We start from the raw sequence: 21819 nt of genomic DNA on the forward strand, positions 1-21819 counted from the left end.
TCAATTATAATCTGCCTCATTCAGGAGGACTGAAGAGTAGTGGCTTATGGCTTTCCAAGGAGGGCTTTACAGACAGTTTAGGTTATGTTTGGTTAAAATTTTGAAGAGCCTAAATCAGCTGACAGTCATAGTCATTTGATAGACTCTCTGAATGCAAAATGCTTGGTGAAAGATCCAAAAAAGTCTAAATCGGCTGTCAGTCATTTAAAGGGCTAATTATTTCATCTTTGAATGGTTTATCCAAAGTCCTTGAAAACAGCTGAACAAGCTTAGCTCAATCTTCAACTCCACTATGCCAAAAGGGCCCTATATTGTCAATTATTTTATTCACGAGAAGACAAAACAATAACTCATTTAATTTAGCTAGTCTTAGTGGCCATTAAGAAATTGTCCTTGCCAGTGGAGATTGGGCCTGAAAAGAATTGAAATTATATAAAGTGTTAGGACATGAGCTGGATTGGATTAAGATGGAAGCATACACCAAACAAGCCTTAAAGCAGGTGGTCCTCTTATCATTTTTTTTTCAATGTTGGTATGTGATGATATATTTATATAATTGTAATTAGACCTGTGGGGTAGCTTGGCTTTCAAATTTGAATTTTTAGGGGAGGTGTAATAGTAATAGACCAAAAAGCCCTAGGGTTTTGGTTTTGGCTGTATTAATCTTCATCATCATCTTGGGAAACTTGGCATTGGCCCATTCTTGATTCTCTTGTACCCTTTATTTATTAACAATTGCTTCTCGCAGGATGTGCTTCATATAAATTTCATAGCACAATCACACATTGAGGATATCTATCAAGATGTTCCAGACATGCGATTGCAAATGTTGTGAGCAGTAAATCCGAACTTCTCTTCCAGTACCTTTGCTTGAATCAACACCAATAACACCAAAATCAAACATACAAACAACGTCTATCCTGGTGGGGTAGGGTGGGGGCCTTGGAGGGAGAATTTACATCTGCATCCCACAAATCACGTCTAAAAATGCCTCACAGCACATCCTAATTGTGTATTGAGAACATCTTCTAATGACAAATATGAGAAATATTTCTAACATAAACAGAGAATGCATGTGGGGCACGTCCTGTGAGGCACAGATGTCAACTCTTAGGATCCGATTGGTGCCCCACTCCCACAGAGGGCGCCCCACATGCACCCTACAGCAGCTCCCACCCAAATATTCCCGTGATATGTATGGGAGAGCTGAGATGTGCATGTGGGGCACAGTCACAAAGAGAGCGTATAGAAAAATGGAGTTGAAATCAGTCCCCACAAGATAGTTTTCCAGAACGTCCTACAACACATTCCTGGAGTGTATTGGGAACATCTCTCCCGATAATGCTTCGATGCCTCGTTATATCTGGTATTATTATCGGGAGATATTCCTAATATACGGTGAGAATGTGTTGTAAGACGTTGTGAGAAACTATATTGTGAGGGCTGATTTCAACTCAGAAAAAGGCTAAAAATTGGAGCTGGCGTGTGATGGATTAACACGTGGCTAATGCTAAAGCCTCCGAATAGGTTGAGTTAGCTTGGGTAAGAATATTCCACGTGTACAGAAAAAACCCAGGACCCAGAACTGTGTATGGAGAGGCGCATGTTAGCACGGCGCTTGCTGACTTGCTGGAGCCCTGGTGGGAGGATTTTGTTCTGATGAACGTAGGAGAGAGAGAGAGAGGGGGGGTAAGTCACAACTCAAGTAAGTGAGTAACAAGTAAGAAGTAAACAACAAAGTAACAAGAACGAATGAATGCACCCATGGCTATGGGGATGGGGGACAGGGGGAGCGTAAAATCGCGATTTGTTAGGGACGAAGGCGTTAAAAAGCGCGCGACGATGCGACTCAGTCAAACCCATACGCCATGGCTCCAAACCCTAACCCTGACCCTAATTTGCAGAAGCAGAAGAAAAAAAGACGACCGGTGTAGTAGATCTCAAAATCCTCCCCCTCTTCTCCACCACCCAATTTCTTCTCCTACCTTCTCACTGTTACATGTCTCTTTTTGTTACAAGTTTTCTTTGTGGATTTTTAAGATTTTTGCTAAATTAGGATTTGAACTTTGGGCTTTGGAGTTTCCATGGAGGGGGCTTCTGGCGGGAACGACGTCGAACTGCTGTGCAAGACGCTACAGGTGGAACACAAGCTCTTCTACTTCGATCTGAAGGAGAACCCTCGAGGTCGTTATTTGAAGATTTCCGAGAAGACTTCGGCTACGAGATCGACGATAATCGTTCCTGTTAGTGGCATTTCCTGGTTCTTAGATCTCTTCAATTACTACGTTAATTCTGACGAACAGGACGTTTTTAGCAAGGAACTGCAGCTCGACACAAAGGTGCATGTTCTTTTCAGGCTGTTTGGTTTTGCGTACTCCTCTTGATTTTTTTTTCTTATTATTTCAACCATTTAAGTTGATATAGAATTTTGATGCTGGTTGTTCTTGTAGGTGTTTTACTTCGACATTGGCGAGAATAAAAGGGGTCGCTTTTTGAAGGTAAACTTCCTTTGCTACTGATTATATGCTTTTCTTGTTACTTTATGGAATATGATTTACCTCAAGACGAAGGTCTTCACCACCTTTTAAGTAGTTTCTAATAGATTGTTTGTGGAGCTTGGGTGGCTAATAAGTATATTCAGTCAATTTACATACTTGGAAATCTCTTAATTTTGGAATTGCACATTTTATTGAAACTTGATCTAAAGCTTTGTCTGCAACTCCCAGGGCGTATAATTGTAATGCACAGGCTTATAAGAAAGCCCAAAAAAGAATGATGAGCTGTGTGGTTTGATGCGCATGACTATAATTGAAATTCCTTTGCGGAATAAAAGACAAAGCTTTTAGTTGGTCCTGATTAATTTATGCTGCCAATGGTTGGGAAGTGTCAAATTTCATTTAATGCATATGATTTTAGCTGGAATGCACGATATTATTTAATTTCGTACTTTCAGATTAGGCCTTTGCTTGTTTCCGTAATAATAAATGATTTAAGCACCCATAATTTAACGATGGATATGACACTAAACAGAATGGAATGGCAAAACAGAATTCATTTACATATAGCTGACCCCATATAGTTGGGACAAGGCTTAGATGATGACGGCTAACATCTGTTTTTGGTCTTATTTTATTTATTTTTTTGTTTAGTGACAGTCAATCATGTTAATCTATAGGGAGTGATAATAGTTAAAAAAAGTTCTTGATGCATATGAGATGACATACTTGTTTATGTTAATATGCTGCAATTTATCTATACTGTTAATTCTGAAATTCTGATTTGCAACTTTGGAAGTGGTTTACTGATGGCCGATGATATTTATATAGTTATGGTTGATGATACTTCACGTAATGATATTTCAGTTTTATATTTAACTATATGGTTTTATTATTGGAAACTGCAAATATAAATTTTCTAATTTGTCACAATTTTCTTCTTTTGGGCCGTTTATTTTACTTTGTAATTATTTATCAATTAAATATCCATTATTGTGAGGTTTAACTGCTGAAGCCTCTTGCATTCTGGTTTATGCCTCATGCCTTCAGATGGGGAAATGCTTAATTTCACATCTATGTATGTTAAAAGATTGTTCTATAGGCAAAAAAGACGAATGGAAAAATTGTGATTTTTTACTTTTCAACTATTGCGGTCCTTTATTTTGCACCTCCAAGATGGCTTGTTATAAGCAGATTATATCTCTATATGTTATTGTTGTATTATTATTGGTCACGGGGTAAGAAAGGGTTGTTTGCAACTCTCTTCTCTTATGTTTTTTTACAATATTTTCCTTTGATTGGTAGCTGATAACTTTTATTAGATAGAAGAAAAAAATTGTTTATGTTACAAACATTGCCATGCTTACTGTGGCAACTGGCACCCTATTTACCCCTTCTTTAGAGAATGAATTTGCCAAAGTGTTTGCTGATCTATGAGTCCAAAAGAAATTAAGTTCTATTTCACTTGCCATTGTCCTTATCTCCATCACGGTGTTATGATAATGCCATGATCCTTGACTGTTTTTCTTTAATCAGCTCACCACCACTCTTGGATGACTTTCCACTATCAATCTTCTATTGAGTGATGCTTCCAGCCACAGCCCTAGTAGCACCACAAGTAACTTAGCTCTTGTAAAGTTTCCATGGTCTGGTAGCCTGGAGCAAACGGCTATGATAAATTCATGCTTGTTGCTAAGAACTCCTACCCGATGATCATTTAAAACTGCAGTCACCCAATTAAAGCTTGCAAAAAAATAGAAGGGGATTTACTGATTTAATCCTTGCCCTGAACTCTTTTCTGATAGATGGCCAAGATTTAGGTGCTGTGCTCCTTTAACTTTCCTTAACAACATTCCTGAGAGGATTGTCTATGCTGAAACAGGATTGCCTTTCTATCTTTTCAAATTAACCAGAAGATTTCAGAAGGGATGCTTTGCCACACCAACTTACCCTTTTCTTTCAACCCCCTAATCCACCAGCACAAGATGTTGTCTAATCTAAAAAAGGTAATCTGCCAATTTACTTCTCTTCAGAGTATAGTGCATGAATAGAACTAGAGATATATTCTTCTCTTTTTAGGTGGCTTCCTCTGGACATGTGGTGTCTACTTTACTTTTCTATTATCAGTATTTTCTAGGCTTGAGAAATGATCTAAGAAACAGTGATTATTAGGTGGTTACTTCCTTAAAATTATTAAGGAGGTTGTGTGCTCCTTAATGGCTGAAGCTGAAGTTTGATTGATTATAATGCCCTGGAGCATTTTGTTATTTCATTATTTTGCCCACTAAAAGACAAGGCAAGAAGTCTTTCAAGTTCAGCCACCACAGCTGTTATCAAACATCCCCTTACAGTAGAATATAATTAATATATATATATATATATATATATATATATATGTATATATTATCAATAGTAGGATAAAAGATATTTTCATATGATTTATTTATTTTTAGTGCTTAAGTTGGTTATTAGGTGGTTACTTTCTTAAAATTATTTGGAAGATTTTAAGTCACGATAGTTCTAGGTAGGAGAAATGCAAAATGGTTCTTTTAAGGCTTATGCAATTGATCTAGACTGTTTGCAGATATGCATAGGCTGAATATAAGCATATTGCTCAGATGGAATCAGACTTTCAAATTCCTGATACATCTCAAATACCTCTTAGCACATACTACAGGTTTTAAGCACTTGAAACATAAAATTAGAACATCCTACTTTTCCATAGTGATATGATAAAAAGGAAAAAAGTCACTCCAAATGAATTGTGGAAGCAAGAGATTTTTCCTCTTTGTGCACAATGAGAATCTGTACACAAGGATTGTAAATGCAGCATCATAAACTCCAAAAACTATGTGCCATAAAGGTAATTGAAATAAAAAGGTTGGGAAGAGGGATATTCCTGAAAAGATGGTCCACTGCAATGCGGTATCTAAGCATGCCTATTGTTTTGTTGATGGATTACTTTTGCTGCTTTTGTTATGGGCCCGCGAATAGGATCTCGTCACGGGTCGGTCCACGGGGGAAACCCTCTGTTTTCCCTTGTTCCTCCCTGCTCTTGATGAACCTATCTAGGCGCCCTAATGGTGATTTGTTCAAGAGATCACCCAACTCTCCTTTACTCTCTTTCTTGACTGAATATTCGATATCCTCATTCAATAATGGTGTCTTCTTAAATAGGGGATTACAAGAGTCCTAATCTTAGGGAGTCTCCTTGCTGAATAGGGAGACTTCCAATTCTATCTTGCTAAGGATAAGATAAGCTAATCCTAATCTGATACCAAGATAAACTAATCCTAATCTGATAACTTACTAACAAGATAAGATAAGAACAATAGAATAAGATAAGAACAAGCAAGATGATCTAATCTAATCTGGCGGTGGGTCAGGTTCCTGTTGCTGCCGGCGGCGATGGTACGTCTTTCTGAGGAATGCGTCCATAACAGCTTTTCTCTTCTGCTCAAAAATATAAGAGTTCCTTTCTTGCCACAGCATCCGAATTGTTGCTAAGGAGAACCACAGCAGTCTGCCCCTTTAATTTAGTCCCTGTAATTTCCAGCAATAAAAATACCTGCTCTGTAGACTCCAGGAAACACCATTGCATTTGAATTAGTGCCTTGAAAAATCAGTCTTGTCCTTGTCAATCCCTTTATTTAGATTGTCCACTATGAGGCGCTTTTCTTAATATTATCCAACCATTCCATTAAAACACTTTTGTTGAAGCCGCAGGTTTCTGAACCCGTATAGTTGAAAGTTCTCCTTGACTAATTTTTCAATTTGCAGAAAAAAGGGCCAGATGAGAAAACTCCTGAACAACCCCATAGACAATTAGACATTTTCTAATCTCATTTTCAATGGGGATCTGGCTGCTGATTATGTAATATTAAGAATTTGGACACTAAGTCTACCTCCCAATCATTTAGATTTCTTCTAATTATAGGTTCCATATCAAACCCAATTGGTAGCATTCAAAATACTCTGCCTCTTTTGCATCTCATTTGTGAGCAACAATAAAAAGAGCCAGAAAATATCCATCAAGTGTTGATTTTCACACCATGGTCCCTCCAAAACTGACCGTAGTGCCGTCATCAATTTTGTAGTTAATAACTTTTATGAAAGAAAGGACACTAATTCCTTTCCACACTGAACAGCCACGATTGCCATGTGATTGTCTAGAGTCCTTAGTATCACAAGTATTACTACTGATACCATGTCAAGAAATTTTATGGTTCACTCACTTATTTTATACTAATTAGTGACCTGCATCTTCTCTTGTAAATCGTGCATCAGCTTTGTTCAAGTTATGCATAAATTTTGTAAAACATCCCCTCTCTGGCACCCACAAAAGTACATTTATTTGGAAACAAGGGTATTAAAGCCTTCTGTTGTTGATGATTGATACGGAGCAGAGGCTATTGCTTTGTTAGTATTGTCTCTAGTCTCCAAGGTATATTTCACACCCTCTGGCTTTACAAGATTACAGTGTTGGGGCCACCTTCGATGACTAAGGCTGGGATCTTGGTTGTTACGCAATGTGCATGTCCATGAGTGCCCTTACTAAGCCCTTCCATCTTGGAGTCACCCTCCAGGTACTCTCTTTGTGACTGCATTTTGGAACTAAAAGTTGCATAGTGTGGGAACAGGGCACTTTGAAGAGGCCATAAATGAGCTATTCTTATATAGGGCATTTGGCAGTGGCCATAAATGAGCTATCTGTTTCCTTCTTCTTTGTCATCTTTTTTTTCCCTTCTCTTTTGGTTAAAATGATCATTTGTTAAAGGAAAAAGGAACAAACTCAGCAACAACACAAGACTCCACCCTAATCCTCTCTTCTGACTTCAACACATTAGAAAGCCACAGAGGAATCTTGGCTACAAAAAATGACTGATTTAAACTTCTCCTTGCAACTTCATGTGCAACCTGTCCCTAGATCTACTGACCCAGACAAAATTAATATTAAAATTAGAACACAGCTTCTTGATCTCCTTGATTACAAAGTAAATCTCTCTATTCACGGCATCCCTCCAACTATCCAGATTCTTAACCAGCTGCATGTTGACACATTCCATGATCGCCTGAGACGTATTTAAAGATATGGCCTATTGGGTCTTTGGCTTTACACAGCCCAAACATAACTACCCAGCAACCTTCCAAATGTCCACATACGTAATGGTTTGTACATGCTCCCTTCTTTGATCTCTAGGATTCTATTATGATTTTGGCTTTTATGTTTTTGGGAATTTGGTAACTATGTTTGGTTTGGTTAGAGTTTAGGAGTGGCTTTAAATTGAGGAAGAGTAGAATAGCTAGTTTAATCTTCGTGGCTGTTATGCTTGTGGGCTTTAGATACATGTTGGATTTGCTTCTACTTTGGGAGAGTGCTTCCGTTGATTTTTTCTTTTTGTTTTTTGGTAATAGCCTCCATTGAGGAGTTGGCATGATTGATTAATATTTCCTACTTTGGCCTGACATGGGCCTAATAATTTAGCAACGACTGAAAAAAAATTAGCAACAAAAATGTTTGTTGTGTGCTTGTTCTTTTAATTCAACTTCTTGGTTTTTTGCATTGCGTCAATCCCATGATTATACTGTCTGAATACCGTGTTGTGGCACTAATAGTTTGTCATTGGATTGACATCCTTTTTAACGGGCCCCCATGTATTGGCTTATGTCAATTTTCTGTTGGGAAAAAGTCAGTTTGCCTTGGGGTCTAGAAGCTCTTTTTTTTCGAGGGGTTATAGTTCACATTAAAATATCATATTTTATATTTTGGTGATCTGTCTTGCATGTGCTTTCACCGCCTTGTTTGTGTTTCTTAATCATCAATTTCCTTGCATCATTATCTTGTAAAGTGCATAATCTTTTTACCTATACCAAAATAAAAGTGCGTCTATACACCAGATGTGTGAACTTTGTGTTTTAAATTCCTCAGGTTTCAGAAGCATCAGTTAGCAGGAATCGTAGCACAATTATTGTTCCTGCTGGAAGTGCCCGTGATGAAGGGTGGGCTGCATTCAGGAACATCTTAGCAGAGATCAATGAAGCTTCAAGGCTTTTTCTCTTACCCAGTCAGGTCTATATCAATGGTTTTTGCATTAATCTTTACAGAGCTTTCTGTTGCTTGTTTTAGACGAGTCTCATGTTTTCACATTCTTATGTTGGTAACAGCAAAATTCTGAACCTTCAGAACGCCTTGTGGGTCTCTCCGATGATGTAGGTGCTGGCTTCATTTCTGGCCATAGTAGTCAATCTGCGCCAGCATCAGAGTTAAATGTAGAAAGGACGGTTGATTTGGCTCCGCAGGATGAAATTGGTAATTTGGGAGTTTCCAAGGTTATAAGAGCTGACCAAAAGAGGTTCTTCTTTGATCTTGGGAGCAACAATAGGGGGCACTTCTTGAGGATATCTGAGGTGCGTAGGGGGGGGGGGGATATGCAATATATTTTCTTTTTTTTTTGAAGAGGTAAATTAAAATTTTATTAAACAAAAGAGATATGCAATATATTTATCCCTATTGGGTTTCTTTGATCAATTTACTCAAATATTTTCAAATAATGACTGCAGGTGGCAGGGGCTGATCGCTCTTCCATCATCCTCCCCTTATCTGGGCTAAAGCAGTTTCATGAAATGGTTGGTCATTTTGTGGAGATTACCAAAGATCGTATTGAAAGTATGACAGGTGCAAATGTCCGAACAGTTGAGCCCCCGCAGAGATGAACCTGAAGAGCTTTGGTGAAAGTTGTGAATCTATCACCTTTATTGGATGATCTATTGTTGTGGTTTGGTTAGGGCTGCGATTGTGCTTTCTTGTCCTCTCTCTCTCTCTCTCTCTCTCTCTCTCTCCCACCCTCCCTCCCCCCCCCCCCCCCTTCTCTTTCCCCGTTTCTCATTCAAGTCTGGTTGAAAATAATCTAATTTCTCTATCTTGCCACAAGTAGAGAAATTGAAGTTTGCCAAACTTCCAACGAAGGAATAACGGAGAACATATCTGAAATTCTGTAATTCTTGCATCTATGGAAGAGTGGCATTGGCGTTGCATCAGGTTATGTTTTTTTTATTATTTATTGTTCTATTAATTAATAAATTAGTTTAATTTCAGTTGCATCGACCATAAAATAACATTTCCAATAATAGGAGTGAACATTGATGGTTTTACAGTTGTATAATCTAATGAGCATTGATGGTTTTAAGCATTGGCCGCTGGTGCCAGGTTTATTCTGTACGGGTTGGCTGTTGGTCGGTGTTTCCTCATTCCTGCGGCCGGTTTGACGAGGGGTTCTTGTAGGGGGAGTGGAGAAATACTCACTCTCCATTTATTTGCTGCTGCTTGCCTGATTTTATTCTGTTCTTCCGTTCTCTGATCCTAATCTATGATATTGACCTAATTTTTTAATAAATTCAAAGCTTAAAATTTTAAAGGTTTTACTTTTAGGCCTTGTTCTCTTTTCGGTAAATTTACATGGGTAAGTTTTTCTACAGAAACATTTATTTAGATAAGTGCATTTATCCATGTTTTTTATTTCTTAGGTAAGTAAGTCAATGACCATTTTAATCATGGAAATCTATTATTAAAATGGATATTTTTGTTCTATTCAAGTGTTGGTAAATTTCTCCTTATGTGAAAAGTTATTTATCCACCTAGGAGATGGGTATCACTTTTCTGGGTAAGTGATATTTAGGAAAATAAACTTTCCCTGATCTTCACATAAAGCTGAAAAAAGAACAAGGGATTCTTGGTCAATGGGAATCAAAATCTCATTGACTAACTTTCCACCCTCTCTAAATCTAAAAAAAAACGCCCCCTTAAGTTTTAGTGTGTTGTATTTAGGTAAAGGTGCTGACTAGCATATGCCACCTCCTCCCATTTGTATGGCTACGTTTGTTAATACCGCAAAAAGCATTTTGCACCGAGTTTGGTTTTGATGTATGAACATGAATTTTCAATATTAGAAGTTACTATTAATGGGGCTGCAAACGGATTGAACTGAATTCAGATTGGGGCATATCCAATTGGATTCAATAATATATCTGATAGGCTCTAATTTGATGAGAGTTTGATTTTTATTATTAATTTAGATTTGAACTAGTGGGACCCGTGCGATACATGGAAAGCGAAAATTGATTTATATTTTAATTTTTTAAATAATTAATAATTATTTATATTTTATATTTTTTTGTAATACAAAAAATAATAATAATTAATTTTAGTTAGGGTTATTCATTAAACTAATGAAACCAATCAACTTGATGTGAATTGGTTACTTTCTCGTATTTTAGTTCGGCTTTTATTCGGCAATTTCCTTATGTGACTAGGTTGGATAAGTTTCTGTTTGGCCATTTGTAAATCGACCAAAATTGAATTGACATGATCATAGAAATATGTTAATATTTTATAGTTTAAATATAATCTTTTTAATGTAGGAAGGTGAGAAAATTTCCATATTTTTTAATCTAAAATATTTTATATTGTAAATTATAAATTATAAATTTATTATTTTAATAATATTATTATAGTTTTTTAAATTTAAATTTAAATTTTTTTGAATTGACTGACCAAATTGAAAATTGACCCAAACCAATACCAGTGTTTTTAATCCATTGTTGATCGGTTGACCCGATCATTTGAGCCATTTGAAATGGCACCCAGACTTGATTCCAAGTTTGACTCTATTGAAACTCACCCTTCGATAAAAAATTATTGACTAGGTAAAAATTGCCCAACTAGGATGGTTCAACTGCTGACTTGTTTGACTTGGTCATTGGATTGCACAAACTTTAATAAGTGAAAACATGATTAGAGCACTTGGGGGCTTGGGCATGAGCTGGACACTCCAATGCTTAAGTCAATTGAGTTGGTGAGTAACAAAGTAGAGAGATTGAGAGAATTAGAGAGATAATTTGCATGTAACTATGCATACTTTGTGAAGGCATGGAGGTGCCTTTATATAGGCTTCTGGGTCTAGGAGAGGTGTTCGAGAATCGAGATATCTGGGGGCGATTAGGCTTATCGACCCATTATCTCTGGGGGCACGTTCTATCAGCATTGAAGATCCTCATCTAGTTCCCCATGCAGACAGAACCAGGGTCATCATTGCCAGGTGGATGATGTGCCACCGTTTATTTTGAAACTGATAAGTGTGCCAACTGGATAAGGACAACTGGCCATGTAGGTCAATACCCTAGATGATCGTAGGCTATGCCACTTACTACCTCAACTTATTTCCCCATTTGGGCCTTTACTCCAAGAAGACAAATCATAGACAACTCCATCATTTGTGAGGAAACCATCCATGCCATGAAGAAACAAAAAGGGAAGGTGGGGTATTTCATGTTGAAGGTTGATTTCAGCAAGGTCTACGATCATATTGAGTGGGATTTCCTAATCATTGTACTAGCGAGGGTCCATGCGATGCATGGGATGGGACACCCCTCGTCCTTTGCCCTCGTAAGTTAAGACACTCTACTCCATTCCCGCCCTGATCCTAGTGGAGGGGTGGATTCAGGGCGAGGCACCCATTCCCCGTCAGGGATGGAGAATCCCTAAATTTCCCCACCCTAAGGCAACCACCTAAAAAGATCTAATTTATGGATATTTTATAAGTAGGATTATGGGAATTTGTGGGTCTTTTATAAATGAAATTATGAGATCCTAGGATTATAAGAATATGAGAAAAAGTTAGAAATATTTTAAAAATCAATAATAATCTACAGATATTTTACTAATTTACCATCGGGTTCGGGGTTGAGAGTTTTTTGTTAGGGTAAGGGAGAAAACAAAGGTCATGTGACGTGGCATGTTCTACTTTGGTATATACTAGCGGGGACTTGTGCAATGCACAGGAAAATTTGAAAGATTGAATACTTTTATTTACTATTAATTAATTGATAAATAAATAATCAAAATTTTTTGCTAATTAACTAAAAATATTCAAAGTTATTGTCAATATTTAAAATTTTAATAATTGCATTTTTTATTTAATATTGATTTACAACAAATAATTAGTTAATTTAACATGAATTAATATTTTTTAATAAATTTAATTTTATTAATTATTTGTAGTAATAATAATTGTTATTATTTTCATTAATTTTAAATAAAAATTTGATTAACTTTAAATAAATAAAATAATTACAAAAATTAACATATTTATTTATTTCATTAATAATTAACAATTATATAGGAACGACAACAGGGCGGGACACCCCCTCCCAGTCCCCGCCTAGTAGTCAAGATAGTCTGCCCCATCTTGGTGTCAGGCGAGTTCAGGGCAAGGCACCCACTCCCCGTACTCATTTATCTTAATAATTTGTGTAATTATTGGTTTAAATTATAGTTTTCCCTTTCCCATACCCATTTATATTTAATAATTTTCCATTATTTACAATGAAAATTACACAAATTTTCAATAATTTTCTAAATCTATCAAATGTAATAAATTTTCCTAAAAATTTCAATAATTATTTACTGCATTTTAAATAAACTTTCAAAATTTTTCTGAAAGTACAATAATATATGTTTATTTTCCAAAATGTTATTTTATGAAAAATTTTGAAAAATTTATTACATTTGTATAATTATGTAGTTGAAAATTATTTTAAATTGTTATTACATGTTTATTTTTGTTAAATAGTTTACTAACAAAATTGCACTAATTTATTTTTTACTTTCCAATATAAATTAACTAATAATTTCATTTTCCAACATTATAATATTTTATTCCCCCATTCGTATTTGGTTATTATCTATAGTAATAGCAATACCTAAAATTTTATACTTTTTGATAATTGTTAAATATAATTATCAATTTATAGAAATTAACTAAAGAGCTTGTAATTTCTATAAAATGTTGTTAGTTAACATGAACATAATAATATTTACCCAAAATACTTAAAAATGTCATGATGAGTTAATTAATAATAGTATTTATTAATTTTTGGTAATAACTATATTTAATACTCATTTAATATGGGTTGGATAAAATATTCATCGTATTTAACTATTTATTAATTAATATAAAAATTTTAAATGAGAGAATAGAGATTTTAGGAGTTGATTGGAGTGGGGTAACATGATACGCTTAGAGGAGATATCTTAGGAGAGAGATTTTAGGAATATTTTTAGGTAATTGGGTGTAGAATAGAGAGGGAGAGTGTGGTAACTTGGCTTATTGAGAGTGGTGGGAAGGGGAGAGGAGAGAGAGTCTAGGAGATTGAAGGGTGGGGGTAATGGAGCAAGGAGAGGCATGGTGATGTGGACCATCTTGCTATATATATAGATATAGATTACTAGTGAGGACTCGGAAGATGCACGAGAAAACAAAATATCTAATTTGATATCAAAAAGGATCAAAAGGATATATTAAGTGTTAGCCACATGAATAACCCAAAATCCAATAATTTATAGTGAAAATTATTAAAAATACAAAAGATAATTTTCAATAATTATTTACTACATTTTGAAGTAATTTTACCAAATTTTTAAAAGTAGACTAATTTTTCTTTTAATTTCTAGAATGTATTTTTATGAAAATTTTGGAAAATTTATTTCATTTCTATAATTTTGAAAAATTATTGAAAATTATTATTAAATTATTCTGAAATAAATTTTTTATTAAATAATTTATTTCCAAAATTGCATTAACTGATATTTTATTTTTCAATATAAATTAATCAATGATTTCCTTTTCCAAAATTTTCCAAAATTATACTAATTTATCTTAATAATGGAAACAATTTGTTTAATTGTTGGTTGAAAGAGAATGGAGGGCATAGGGCTAGTTAATGTGGGTTGAAGAAATAACAGAAAAGTACGGACAAACCCAATGCAAATTTCTGAATTTCACTGCTGATCTATAAACATTTAAAATGTCAAACACCCACACTCTATACACCAATGCCTACTCATGAATTGGCATTAATTTCGAACTGACACCTACCCCAACTGTAGTTTGGGCCAAAAATTTTTGACCCTGGGCTGAACGGTCATTCTCCCAAGAAATAAAGCCCTAGTCACGAAGCTTTGTTGCATGGTATTTTTGCACCCAGTTGGAGGTATTGTGGGTTAAGGTGCTCTCAACTAAATACCTCTCTCTATAGGAGCAACTTTTGAACAGCGGAAGGAGTTCAGATTCTAGCGTTTGGACTAGCATGTTGAAATGTAGGAAATTCCTTGTAAGTGGTAAGCGATGGATAATTGGAGACGGTTGGTTAGCGGAGGCTTTTCATGCCCGATGGGTTGGTCCGCCTGGTGTTACTGCTCGTACTGGCTAGTCGAGACAAGGCGTCAGCCTCAGCGTTCTCGGATCTTGGGATTTATATGATGAAGTAGGAGATGAAGCTATGTAGGATCTCTCTGACTTTGGCCAAATAAGCTGCCATGGTGGAATCACGGGCTTCGTAGTCACCATTAACTTGGTTGACTACTAGTTGCGAGTTGCTGCATATGATGAGGTGTTTTGCCTTCATTTCCCTTGCTAGGGTTAACCCGACGACGAATGTTTCATATTCTACTTCATTGTTTGATGCCGTAAATCCAAACCGGAGTGTGTATTCCAGCTTCACCTCGCTTGGACCGTACAAAATTAGTCCTGCACCGCTTCCCGACTGGTTGGATGAGTCATTGATGTGGAGAATCCAGGGCTCCCCGTCCAAGGTTGGTCCTACTCTGATTGGGATTGGCACCGCACTGGTTGAAGCTCCCGTCGTGTGTTCGAGCTCGGTTGGCTCGAGGGTCATGGTACTGAATGTGCATTCTACTACAAAATTGGCCAAGGCTTGGGCTTTGATTGCCGTCCGAGGCTCATACCGGATATCATACTCGCTTAGTTCGATAGACAACTTTGTCAATTTGCCAGACACCTTGGGTTTGAGCAGAATCTGCCTCTGAGGTTTGTTGGTGAGGACGATGATAGTGTGTGCTTAGAAGTACGAGTGAAGCTTGCGAGCTGCAATGATTAGTGCGTATGTTAATTTCTCGATCTTTGGGTACCTGGTTTCTGCGTCCTGCAAAATTTTACTAACATAGTAGATGGGTCATTGGACCCGATGTACTTATTTGATTAGTTCCGAGCTGACCACCACGTTGCTTGCAGAGAGGTACAACTTTAATACGTCCCCTTCCTTGGGTCGAGTTAAAACTGGGGTGGTACCTAAGTATCTTTTCAGCTCGTTGAAGGTGAGCTGACATTCTTCAGTCCATTCGAAATCCTTATTCTTTTTTGTGGCTTTGAAAAAGGGTAGGTAGCAATCTTCCGACTTGGACATGAAGCGGCTCAGGGTGGCTATCTGGCCAGTCAGTCTCTGGACCTCTTTTATTTTGCGGGGTGGTCTCATATCTAGTGATGAAGGCGAATTTGGCCCTCCAATTATATTGTGACACATGGAGCCTCGGAACAAATAGGTAACACCCGAAACCAGTTTGGCAACAACTTGCCTTAGCCAAGTTGATGGTGTCCCACCTGGCAGCCCAAGAGCGGCCTGGTACAGGCACAGCCTGGCACAGGTGCGGCTGGGCATAGGCACAGCCAGGCGGCCTGGCCCAGGTGCGACTTGGCCCTGGCAGCCTAGCCCAGGTGCGACCTGGCAGCCTGGCACAGACGCGACTTGGCAACCTGGCACATGCGCCGACTTGGCGACTTGCAAGACGTGCTTGCTGACGAATTCAACATGCATATCCAAACACTCCCACGATACTTGGAAGTTGGCCCATGTGCCGAATGATCTCGAGGGTGGTCAACATGCATGGCGGTTACCTCTAGAAATCTTGAACCACTTAGACGATCTCGCAGAAATCTCGGATATGGTGCGTGAAGCCCATGCCAAATAATGCCTATATAAAGGCACCAGCCCCATAAGCAAAGGGGAAGGGAGCAAGCAAGTAAGCAAATTCTAGCTCTCATACTTTGTGATTTTTAGCTCGCAGTCTACTATGAGAGTGCTGACTTAAGCATCGGAGCGACCTCGCCGGGTTAGCCACCCCAGGTCCTCTAACATTTAGTTCCTTGCAGATCTCTAAAGAGCAACGAAGCTCATCAATGCAGCTCGGCACCTAGGTAGCTCGGCTCCTCACAGGCAGCTCAGCACCTCACAGTCAGCCCTGCACCTGGTCAGCTCAACACCTCACAGGCAGCCCTGCACCTGGTTAGCCCAACACCTCACAAGTAGCTCCACTTTGGCCTCTGAGTCATCGGCTACTTGGAAGCAGACCAAATGACGAGGTACTTAGCCAAAAGATTGATACATGACCAAAAAATGATTCATCAATTGGCGCCGTCTGTGGGAAATGCTACAAGAAGCTAAGTTCTGATCCTACCTAAAGCTAAATCCTCTTCTCCCAGAAAGCTAAGTCCTCGCTTTTTAGAAACTAAAGCTCTCGCTTTATAGTTTCCATTTTTTATGAACTCAAAGACTATGCAGGAAGCTAACAGACTAAGCAGCTCTACCAACTTTACTTTCAATTCAGATAAAACCTCATCAGTCCTCTTCACGAGGTCCCCTCTATAAAGATGAGCTCTTCATGGCTTCCGCGGGAGTTGGCGGCCAACAGACTGCATGGGAGCCCTTGTTAGTCGAGCATTACAAGGCTCCCATGCGAGCTGGCGACCTAAAGTTAGTAGTGCTACCCACAAAGGTCGAGCACCAATTAGTTTCTTGAAGGAGTTGGTGACCGACATTATGAGGATGATACAATGCAGTCATAGCTCTAAGGCGCCCACCTGACCGTCCAAGCATGAGCTGGTGGCTTGGTCCTGGCGCGGCCTAGCACAGGTACGGCCCGACGGCCTGGCGCAGGCGTGGCCCGACGGCCTGGCCCTGGCGTGACCTGGTGGCTTAGCATAGGCGCGACCTGGCGGCCTGGCCTTGGCACGACCTGGCGGCCTGGCCTTGGCGCGACCTGGCGGCCTGGCCTAGGCACCGACCTGTCAGTCTGGCCCAGGCACAAACTGGCAAACTGATAAAAGACCTCGGCACTACAAGTCCCAGTCACCTCCTTGGCATGGGCATACAAGTCCAAGTTGCCTCTTCGACATGGGCAAAATCAAAGATCAAAGAGAGTGGACTACGAGTCGTTCCTACAGCCTAAGTGCTAAAATACCACATAAGACACAGTCGCCTCTTCGGCAAGGGCAAGATCAAGGAGAGTGGACTACGAGTTGCTCCCAGAGCCTAAAGAATTGAAATGATGCTTACGAGCTCATTGAATTATTCATTCCGAGGCAAAAGGAGAAATCTACTCTCTTCGTCGAGTTACTTTTGGTTCGGGAGTGGGGGGAAATGATGAAGGCGGATTTGGCCCTCCAATGATATTGTGACACATGGCACCTCGGAACCACTTTGGTAACAACTTGCCTTAGCCAAGTTGATGGTGTCCCACTTGGCGGCCCAAGCGCGGCCTGGCGGCTTGGCCCTGGCGGCCTGGCCCAGGAGCAACCTGGCATTGGCGTGAGCTGGCAGTCTGGCACAAGCATCGGCCTGGCATAGGCGCGGCCAGGTGGCCTGGTGCAGGCGCAACTTGGCATAAGCGTGACCTGGCCCAGGCGCGACCTGGCAACCTGGCACATGCGCCGACTTGGCGACTTGCAAGACGTGCTCGCTGACGAATTCGACATGTATATCCAAACACTCCCACAATCCTTGGAAGTTGGCCCACGCGCCGAACGATCTGGAGGGTGGTCAACATGCATGGCGGTTATCTCCAGGAATCTCGAACCACTTAGACGACCTTGCAAAAATCTCGGATATGGTGCGTGAATCTCACGCCAAATAATGCCATATAAAGGCACCAACCCTAGAAGCAAAGGGGAAGGGAGCAAGCAAGTAAGCAAATTCTAGCTCTCATACGTTGTGATTTTTAGCTCGCAGTCTACTATGAGAGTGCTGACTTAATTATCGGAGCGACCTCGCCGGGTTATCCACCCCAAGTCCTCTAACATTTAGTTCCTTGCATGTCTCTAAAGAGCAACGAAGCTCATCAATGCAGCTCGGCACCTAGGTAGCTTGGTGCCTCACAGGCAGCTCAGCACCTCATAGTCAGCCCTGCACCTGCTCAGCTCGGCACCTCATAGGCAGCCCTGCACCTGGTTAGCCCAACACCTCACAAGTAGCTCCACTTTGGCCTCTGAGTCATCGGCTACTTGGAAGCAGACCAAATGACGAGGTACTTAGCCAAAAGATTGATACATGACCAAAAAATGATTCATCAATTGACATCGTCTGTGGGAAATGCTACAAGAAGCTAAGTTCTCATCCTACCTAAAGCTAAGTCCTCTTCTCCCAAAAATCTAAGTCCTTGCATTTTAGAAACTAAAGCTCTCGCTTTATAGTTTCCATTTTTTATGAACTCAAAGACCATGTAAGAAGCTAACAGACTAAGCAGCTCTACCAACTTTACTTTCAATTCAGATAAAACCTCATCAGTCCTCTTCGCAAGGTCCCCTCTACAAAGATGAGCTCTTCGTGGCTTTCGCGGGAGTTGGCAGCCAACAGACTGCATGGGCGCCCTTGTTAGTCGAGCATTCCAAGCCTCCCATGCGAGCTGGCGACCTAAAGTTAGTAGTGCTACCCCCAAAGGTCGAGCACCTAGTAGCTTCTTGTAGGAGTGGGTGACCGGCATTACGAGGATGATACAGCACAGTCATAGCTCTAAGGCACCCACCTGACAGTCCAGGCGCGAGCTGGTGGCCTGCACCTGACGCGGCCTAGCACAGGCACGGCCCGATGGCCTGGCCCTGGCGTGACCTGGCGGCTTGGCACAGGCGTGACCAGGCGGCCTGGCCTAGGCACCGACCTGGCGGCCTGGCCCAGGCACAAACTAGCAAACTGATAAAAGACCTCGGCACTACAAGTCCAGTCGCCTCCTTGGCATGGGCATACATGTCCTATTTGCCTCTTCGACATGAGCAAAATCAAAGATCAAAGAGAGTGGACTACGAGTCGGTCCCACAGCCTAAGGGCTAAAATACCACATAAGACCCAGTCGCCTCTTCGGCATGGGCAAGATCAAGGAGAGTGGACTACAAGTTGCTCCCAGAGCCTAAGGGCCCAAATACCGAACTAGCGAAGACCTCCTCACCACATAAGAACCAGTCGCCTCTTCATCATGGGCAAGACCAAGGAGAGTGGACTACGAGTCGCTCCCAGAGCCTAAAGAATTGAAATGATACTTACGAGCTCATCGAATTATTTATTTCGAGCCAAAAGGAGAAATCTACTCCCTTTGCCGAGTTACTTTCGGCTCGGGAGTGGGGGGCAAATGATGAAAGCAGATTTGGCCCTCCAATGATTTTGTGACACATGGCACCTTAGACCCACTTATCCAAGTTGATGGTGTCCCACCTGGCGGCCCAAGCGCAACCTGGCACTGGCATGAGCTGGCAGCTTGGCACATGCACCGACCTGGCCCAGGCATGACCTGGCAGCCTGGCACAGGCGCGACCTGGCGGCCTGGCACAGGTACTGACCTGGCAGCCTGGCAGCTTGGCACAGGTGCGACCTGGTGACCTGGCACATGCGCCGACCTGGCGATTTGCAAGACATGCTCGCCGACGAATTCAGCATGCATATCCAAACACTCCCACGATCCTTGGAAGTTGGCACACGTGCCAAACGATCTGGAGGGTGGTCAACATGCATGGCCGTTACCTCTAGGAATCTCGAACCACTTAGACGACCTCGTAGAAATCTCAGATATGGTGCATGAAGCCCACGCCAAACAATGCCTATATAAAGGCACCAACCCTAGAAGCAAAGGGGAAGGGAGCAAGCAAGTAAGCAAATTCTAGCTCTCATACTTTGTGATTTTTAGCTTGCAGTCTACTATGAGAGTACTGACTTAAGCATCAGAGCGACCTTGCCGAGTTAGCCACCCGGGTCCTCTAACATTTAGTTCCTTGCAGGTCTCTAAAGAGCAATGAAGCTCATCAATGCAGCTCGGCACCTAGGTAGCTCGGCGCCTCACAAGTAGCTAGGCACCTCACAGTCAGACCTGCACTTGGTCAGTTCGGCACCTCACAGGCAGCCCTGCACCTGGTCAGCCTGGCACCTCATAAGCAACTCGGCACCTCACAGGTAACTTGGCACCTAGGCAGTTCCACTTCGGCTTCTGAGTCATTGACCACTTGGAAGCAGACCAAATAACGAGGTACTTAGCCAAAAGATTGATACATGACCAAAAAATGATTCATCATCTAGGATGGCTTTTATTTTGTTTGGATTGGCTTCGATGCCACGTCGGTTGACTATATAGCCTGGGAATTTTCCCGAGGTGACTCTGAAGACGCACTTGTTTGTATTTAACTTCATGTTATATTTTCGTAAAATTTGGAAAACACTTTTTAAATCATTCAATAAAAAATTCAAAAGCTGGGTCTTACCATGTCATCAACATAACATTCTATTTTATTGCTGATTAACGGCTCAAAAATCTTTATTACAAGGCGCTGAAAGGTTGCCCCAGCATTTTTTAATCCGAAGGGCATGACCTTGTAACAATATAACTCGACGACTAAAAAATCTTATTTACAAGACGCTGAAAGGTTGCCCCGGCATTTTTTTATTCGGAGGGTATGACCTTGTAACAATATAACCCGAGCTCGGTTATGAAGGCGGTCTTTTCTTCGATAGCAAGGTCCATCATAATCCGGTTGTAATCGGAATAGGCATCCAGGAAGCTCAGCAACTCATGCCCTGAGGTTGCATCCATTAGGCGGTCGATTTTGGGCAGCGAGAAGCAATCTTTCGGGCAGACTCTATTCAGTTCAGTGTAATCGATGCACATGCGCCACTTGCCATTGGCTTTTTTCACAAGAACTGGGTTAGCCACCCAGCTCGGGTAATGGACTTTCCTATGAAGTTTGCCGCTAGGAGCTTCCCAACGTTTTCATCGACTACCCTCCAACATTCTGGGGCGAGGTTGCGCTTCTTTTTCCTTACTGGCTTGACTAAAGGGTCGGTGTTCAATCTGTAAGTTATAACTTTTGAATCAATTCCAGGCATCTTTGACACGGACCAAGCAAAAATATCTAATTTTTTGAGTAAGAAACTTACTAGTTGGGAACGGAGTGGTTCGTTGATCAAGGCACCGATCTAGAGTCTTGGTCGGTTTGTCAACAGAGACCGGTATGTGAACCGTCTCCTCTGTCAGGGCAGCTTGCTCATTGGTATAATCCGCAGGTCGCTCGAGCTCGACGTCTTTGGCTAGCTTCACCTTCCCTTTAAGAGCAGCTACGTAGCATTTGCACGATTCGAGCTGGTCACTTCATCGCCATATAGTAAGTGGATACTACCGCACGTAGAACATGCGTGATTGGCCGACCTACTATGGCGTTGT

General features: G+C 40.5%; 1 protein-coding gene across 3 annotated transcripts; it reads left to right on the forward strand.

The window, feature by feature from the left end:
- The first annotated feature begins 1683 nt into the window (after positions 1 to 1683).
- Positions 1684 to 9917, forward strand: LOC148872971 (transcription factor Pur-alpha 1-like). 3 transcript variants are annotated; one of them, XR_016106835.1, is made up of 6 exons: positions 1684 to 2339; positions 2451 to 2498; positions 8425 to 8565; positions 8661 to 8903; positions 9057 to 9534; positions 9651 to 9917. XR_016106835.1 is itself a non-coding variant. In XM_088968236.1 (5 exons), the coding sequence occupies exons 1-5, from the start codon at positions 2085 to 2087 to the stop codon at positions 9207 to 9209; spliced, it is 840 nt and encodes a 279-aa protein (XP_088824362.1). In that variant the 5' UTR covers positions 1684 to 2084; the 3' UTR covers positions 9210 to 9917. The 3 variants fall into 3 exon arrangements, 1 of the variants encoding a protein (XP_088824362.1); XR_016106836.1 differs by having other exon boundaries at positions 9703 to 9917; XM_088968236.1 differs by having other exon boundaries at positions 9057 to 9917.
- Positions 9918 to 21819: the final 11902 nt, after the last annotated feature.

Source organism: Nelumbo lutea, chromosome 2 (genome assembly GCF_056320005.1).
Source record: "Nelumbo lutea isolate HS-2025 chromosome 2, American lotus-T2T, whole genome shotgun sequence".
NCBI classification, from domain to species: Eukaryota; Viridiplantae; Streptophyta; class Magnoliopsida; order Proteales; family Nelumbonaceae; genus Nelumbo; species Nelumbo lutea.